Genomic DNA, 7,032 nt, shown 5'->3' on the forward strand with positions numbered 1-7,032 from the left:
CCTTGATTTTGGAATTTTTATTAATACCTATAACATTCTCAAGTTTATTACCAGAGAACTCGTTTTTGTCTATAAAGTCAATTTCTCCCTTTAGCATGTCAATTCTAAATTGAATTATGTTATTTGGAACATTTTTCCTTGTTATTTCATTGAATTAACGGGATTCAAATTCTGTAAGAATATTATAAATTGAATCATTTAAATTATTGTGATTTTCAATACCTAACCTATTTCCATTTGTTTTAGGTGAAAAGCCTTATTTTAATACAGAATTCCTTTCAATTTCGAATAAATCTATTTTATTTAATTTCCATATATGGGATACAATCGAATACTCCTCGAGTAGTGACTCATCTGTTGAGTGAAATATTAAAGGATCATCAGTAAATAATGAAACGTTTAAACCAACACTAAAGAATTTTAGAAAGGGACTTTTCATTAACTCCAAAAATAAAGCATTGTTTGAAGCAGGTGAAACAGAAATTCAAATCTGTTTAAGATAATATAAGCATTGTAAAACATAAGTTTTTTAATAATTATTATATAATTTATTGAATCTTCCAATAAATAAATAGTTCCCAAATTCAATATTTTTCTGCCTTTCCACAATGATGCCTAAATTTCAATGGCTTTAGACCCCTAGAATACTTAAGTTGATTTATTACACGAATATTGTTGTACATGTAGAATCCCCAATATGAGTATGGTGGGTTATCGCCTACATTCAGATTCTCTGTATAAATAAAATCCTAACTTTTTGAAGATTACTTTCTTTGTTGGATTTCATAATCAACAGAATCCCATGCAAAAATATTAGACAACAATATACATGTTAATAGATATTCAGTTGGATTTTCAAGAGCCTCAAAAAGTGGGGAAAAAATATTGTTTAGCATTTCATCAAATGAAGATATATGCTTTTTTTCTATAAAAGACATTATATATTCTCGGTACATGAATGACCCATTTAAATTGTTCGAAATATAAATTATTGTAATACAACCATTGATAAAAGTTTCTCCATTCGTTTTTATCTTTACCATACACACTAATACGCCACTCGAAATATTGGTAATGTGTCACTCTTAAATTTCGTATTACTTCTTTAGTAATGTTAGTCAAATATCTACCTTTAATTTCATTGCTTATTTTAAAAACACTTCTATCATTATGTTTGATTCAAATAAATTTTACTTTTAGTTAAATATGTCACACCTCTGAAAACATGTTTTAATTGCGTCAGTATTAAAGCGTACAGTTGACTTGTTTGACCAATGCAACCCAAAATACTTTTTAAAAGTTGACCTAATGTACTAACAACATTGTCTCGATTATATAAAACAATTTTTTTTGTAGTCACATAGCATTTTCTAATATACTTTAGTAGATATTTTGACTCATACATGCTGAATGGTATACATGACTATCAACTTTATAGACATTGTAAAATTCTGTCTCGATATTGTTTCCAGACAACTCGTTTTCAAGTTTACCACTAAAAAGTGTGTAAAGTTGGTAGTTTTGAAATAAAATTTAAGCCAATAGTATGCAAAACTTTTACAATTGGAGTATGACTCATAGTCAATATTCTCCTAAATATCTGGTAAATTAGTAAATTGTTTTACCTGCAGTTTCATAAAATGGGATTATTTGCTTACATTAGTACTTTCATCGTTTGTATTCTCGGAAAATTTTTGATTCTTTCTTAACTACTTCCTTAAATTTATTGGATTATATGCCAAATTTTGGTTTGAATACCACTTTATTTTATACATTCTGTTAATCATCTAATATTTTATAATTATTTTACCAGGGATATTTATATTAATATCATCTGTATTTTCAACAGTATTACTCTCGTGAAAGTGCTCATAACTGTGAATCATTGTATTATTTCTTCAAAAGAAGGCAAATCATGGACCCATTCATCTCTAATTTTAAGAACCTCGTCTATCACCACAACTGCATGATTCATATAATGATCAAACAACTTCGAAAAAACCACCTCTGAACTTGAGATAAATCTAAGATAATCAAGATCTTCCAATATATTTCCTTCCCTTTCATCAACTTCGAACAAACTTTCCGTCGAACCATCCTTTTTAAAAACGATCAGATGCTGGCAGATCAAGTTAAATTTTTATTTACCTTAAAATAATTATTAAAAATTTTACCACTGCTACCTAATGATAACGATCTATCGTATCTATTCACTGTGTCGTTATTTTCCATTCCCATTTTATTATCGAAGTAGTATTCACTAAAATAAGGACCTTCATCCGCATCTTTGTATTTAATATAACCATCTAGTGAAAACTAGGAAAAATTCAGATCATTCATTATATATAGATTGTCGACAAAGTTTTCATATGATAGTTTTCTATTATTACATAACTCTTGTGAACTAGATGTTGTGGAGTGTTCTAGTGTCATTGTAACAAAACTCCTTAACTTTAATACTTGAGTAGCAAAATAATATATAACAGTACCTTAAACTCAAAGTTTTACTTTTATCATGCCTGTATCGCAAAAAAAAAATATATGTACACGTAATACATATATTTTTTTCATATTCCAAATTTTAACTTTAATTTTGTAATAGTTTTTACCATTCAACGCCAAATAAAGAGGAGAGATTTGTTTGTCATGATGTCTAGTCACATAAAGCTATAAATTTATGTACTGTGAAAATATATAATTGCTTCAGTTAGCCCAATTCTCTCATATAGGTATAAATCCTATTTCTTGTTGAGATATTTATGTATATTATTTCATATTTTGCTTTGTTGAATTTTGACAATTCACATTAGTAATATACTTATTATAGTTTGATATTGCACACATTTTCTTTTTTTGTTAGGGTTCAATTAATGTAAAGGAGTCAATGTAACCATACGGAGATTCTATTTTAACGAGTTGGTCGTGCAGTATTGGTGGGCTATCAAACTCAAAAATGTTTGAATAAGGATCACTTATTGAAACTAGCGGTTCGGTGATCCTGTACCCTTCAAAGAAATTTAAATGGTCAGTATCAAAGGCATTAATTGAATCGAAAGTACTTCCATTACTGTTAAAACACGTGTCTTCATCTAGTATTACAGTTTGTCCGTCAGTAGAGTCATTGGAAGTTCTGTTGTTTATACATGTATTATTAATACTTTCGTCAATATTCATTAGACTGCAAACTGAATCCTTATTAAGAAAGACCTGATCATGGTACATTTTGAAAGGCTTGTATTCGAATAAATCATTATTTGTATATAATTTATCACCAAAATCATGATTTATCGGGCTACTTAAACTATTAATTGAATTTGACTCGTTGTTAATTAAATAATCTGAATTGAGATTATTTATATACATATCTATATTCATGGATCCTGAATTTGAAACACTTTCAAATCTCCCTGAATCACACTGACTAATATTGTTCATAATACCATCTTCAGATATTTGATTTACTCCTAAATTTTCACTTTCTTCATTTGTAAAATGGCTTTGAAAATTGTTCTCTTGGTCAGTTCTGCAAAATAATTTGTTGTTTTTATCCTCCTGTACGACGATATTTTGATTTGAGAAGGTTGGAGAATTGGTCAAGTATGTAGAAACTGCCTCTCTATATGCACTTGTTACCGTTTCTGGAGACACTTCTGAATCTATGTTTTTAACCCAATGATTTAATGGTTTCAATGAAGTATCTATATTATGATGCTCCTCTCTGTCATTAACTAATCCAGATCCCATAGAACCCTTTGAATTATCTCTAGAGCTAATTTCGGAGTTATTGTTATATTTACAACTTTCAGTTTGTGATTGAAAAATACAAGCATGCTTTAACGCCTTCTTAACACCTCCATAAATAGTTGGATTAAATGATTTTGTATTCATTTGATTTAGAGTTCCAAATCGTTTATAAGATACAATAAACACTCTTCTGCTCGGAACCCATATTATCTTTTTCGGTAAAGGTTTTAGCCTATTTGCCTGTTCATTAAAACTATATACACTGTCAGCATCACTTTCCAAATCTGATTTAACAGAGTTATCATTTTTATTTAAAAAACATCTAATATTATTTTCAATGGAACCAAATTTTTGAAACTTTTTTTTGTTATGATTTTCAGACTGTATATTCTTCCCTTCAGGCAGTGCGATATCATTATTAATACGAACATTTCCGTTCATTAAATTGTCGTCAGCATTAATAGGCGAGTAATTATCTTTTTCGTTTGAGTTCTTCTGCTTCTTTATCCACTTTATTGCTAAATTAAAGGCTTCCAACACTCCTCTTGTTTTAACTGAAAACCAAGCCCTTCTTTTATTGTATGTGATACTGAACCCAAGTCTCTTCATGCAAAATTTTATAAATGTCGAGTACGGAGGAGTCAATAAAATCTCAACTTGTTGAGAAATTACATTAACATCCTCAGATATTATGTTGAGAAGATGTTTATCATTGTTATTTATAACATTTATATTGCTTATCTCTCTACAATTTTCAATAATATCCTGAATTTTACCGGAAGAGACATTTCCATTGACTACTTTATTCAAAAACTCTTTACCATTTGATTTATAATAACTATTATTATCACATTCTGAATACTTGTATTTGTCAACATCATTCCTTATTTTCTTTTTCTTGTAACTATTCACATTACTACCACCAGACGAATCCCAATTCTTTGCCGTTTTTAGAGTTATTGGCGTATCACTGTTTTCCTTATATTTTGAGTTATAAATGCTTTTATACTTTATCGAACATATCGTAATATAACTTTTAAAAAGCTCAAATGCGTCATTTTCGTAACTCAGGCTAATACCAACAAACTCTTGTTCTTGAGCAATATGGTCATTTATACTTGCCTCGAGTGAATTGTTGTCATTGGTTTCATACTTGACATGCTTTGAATTGTTCTTTTGGGTTTGATATTTCCAGGATAAAGTGTCTAAATTCCAATATATTCCTTCTGGATATGGAAGCAACATTTGTCTGTGCTGCTCTATCATTAACGGAGGTGGAATACGAATATATTTGTATTCTTCAATTATTTTTTCACTCATCCATTTGTCAAAAAAGTAATAAAATAAAATAGATTGTGAAACATAGCACTTTTTTCCTAGTTCATTATAAACATCACTTTTATCACTTCTTAATATCTGGAACTCGCATATTAGCATTTCATTTGTACTTCTAGTTAAGTAGTTCTTTACTAGAAGAATTTCTATTGGAATATTTTTAATCTGGTCATTTTCATTTACTTCGGTTGTTGTATCAATTGAGATGCCTTTTTTTGACCTAAAGTTTATTTTGTGAGCGGATTTTATAGAATAAACTTCTTTGTCGCAACTTGTACTTTTCCAACGGTCAAAGTAATTTATTTGAGACTCCGTAAGATTCAGCACGTTCTCTTTTTCTCCAAGTATAAAAACAAGTGCATTCCTATATATCTTTGCAGAAAATTTAAATTCTCCATATCCATCTACAGCTGGATCGTTATGATTCCTACTGCAGAAGTTACAATAATGTTCGTTATTGCAATTGAGTGAATAAGGAATTAGTATTTTTCTTGCATCATCATTGCAAGTAAGTTTGTGGCTACTAGGGCTCTCGAAACCCTCTAACATACCTCCAATGTTCTGAGTCGTTGTATTCGCCGTTGATATTGGAGACGTAGTTAAATCGTAGCTTTTTGGAGAATCTTTAAAGTTAATTATATCAAATATTTCCTCCATTTTGTTACTCTTTGTTCTTATTTTCATTAACTCATCACCCACAGTTGGAAGTAGCAAGTCCATATTGTTATTTACAGAAAGCACGAGTTCATCTCCCGGGTAAATACACACACTTGGAATTGTGACGACATATAATCTCCCATCTATAACCTCCAACTGACAGTTGCTTTCATCACTTTCTTTCCAAGTCTTTTGAATGAATCCAAGAATACCAGTAATGTTTCTTGTGTCAATAACAACACCATTATAACGCCAAATCCAGTTTAATGAACTCCTTAATTCTGTATAACAGTATTCTTTACTTCTAAATACCAAACTGTCAAGACTTAAAATTTCTCCTTGAATTTCCCCTATTATTATTTTTTCATTACTATTTGAGTTTAGTTTATTATCCCCAATATATCTCACGCCAAACCTCAAATAATCCTCTTCACCTATCTTCCCATGTTCTTCATAAAGTCCCAAGTAAGGAATTCCAAGGTCATTTGGAGACCATATAATATTTCTCCCTGTTAATCTTTTTATTTCCTCTCCGGATTTTTGCTCTAATATCATATTTGAAACCTGTTAAACCTTTCTAGAACCCCTATTTATATATATATTTTCTGTCATATGAGTTATTCTCAAATTCAACTATATAGTTTATTATTAATTTTTTGTTTATGTTTTTTTATTAATTCAAGACATTAAATATAAATCACAATCTCCTCTTTCTTTTTAATTTGTCTTTCATTAATTTTTCCTTTTTGTTCTTCTCAATATATTACCTTTTTTACCAACCATTTAATTTCTTTAAGTGACTCTTACTTTATATTATCATCATATTGTGTCAAAAGTGTGGGGGTATCAAATTATATATTAACCTTCATCACGATACCTATTTATTACTCTATTATAATTTAATAACCCCTTATTAGTCACGAAGGATAATAGTAATTTCCCATATAAATAGGGCATGCATAAACGTACATGTATGCATGCAAAAAGAAAGTATCGCTTTTTATTAAAAAAAAAACTCCTGCATTAAAATAAATAAGGAAAAAAAAAGATGACAAATAATGTATTAATTTAATATTTTTTTAATAATTTCATTTCATGAATAGAGTGCGTAATATTTAAAATAAATATTATTAAATTGAACACAGGAATATTTGACAGAATATTTAAAGAAGTGAAGTTTATCATAATAATACAAGGAAAATATAATTAGTGTTAATATAAGAGTTGAAAAAAAAAAAAAATATATATATATATATAAATATATGTATTTATGCACAAAATATAAATAATCAAAAA

At 28.8% G+C, this 7,032-nt stretch overlaps 3 protein-coding genes across 3 annotated transcripts; all 3 read right to left on the reverse strand.

Annotated features, from left to right (window-relative positions):
* Nucleotides 1-256: 256 nt before the first annotated feature.
* On the reverse strand, nt 257-1,043 carry FG386_000725 (AMP deaminase; the record flags this gene model as incomplete). The annotated part of the gene is made up of 2 exons (XM_067340069.1): nt 257-410; nt 769-1,043. 2 exons carry the CDS (start codon nt 1,041-1,043, stop codon nt 257-259), a joined length of 429 nt encoding a protein of 142 aa, XP_067195877.1.
* Nucleotides 1,044-1,882: 839 nt separating this feature from the next.
* Nucleotides 1,883-2,238, reverse strand: FG386_000726 (uncharacterized protein; the record flags this gene model as incomplete). Its single annotated transcript, XM_067340070.1, has 2 exons — nt 1,883-2,098; nt 2,149-2,238. 2 exons carry the CDS (start codon nt 2,236-2,238, stop codon nt 1,883-1,885), a joined length of 306 nt encoding a protein of 101 aa, XP_067195878.1.
* Nucleotides 2,239-2,856: 618 nt separating this feature from the next.
* FG386_000727 (uncharacterized protein) lies at nt 2,857-6,291 on the reverse strand (the record flags this gene model as incomplete). The annotated part of the gene is made up of 1 exon (XM_067340071.1): nt 2,857-6,291. One exon carries the CDS (start codon nt 6,289-6,291, stop codon nt 2,857-2,859), a length of 3,435 nt encoding a protein of 1,144 aa, XP_067195879.1.
* Nucleotides 6,292-7,032: the final 741 nt, after the last annotated feature.

This window comes from Cryptosporidium ryanae, assembly GCF_009792415.1.
Source record: "Cryptosporidium ryanae isolate 45019 chromosome Unknown contig_17, whole genome shotgun sequence".
In the NCBI taxonomy this organism is placed as follows: domain Eukaryota; phylum Apicomplexa; class Conoidasida; order Eucoccidiorida; family Cryptosporidiidae; genus Cryptosporidium; species Cryptosporidium ryanae.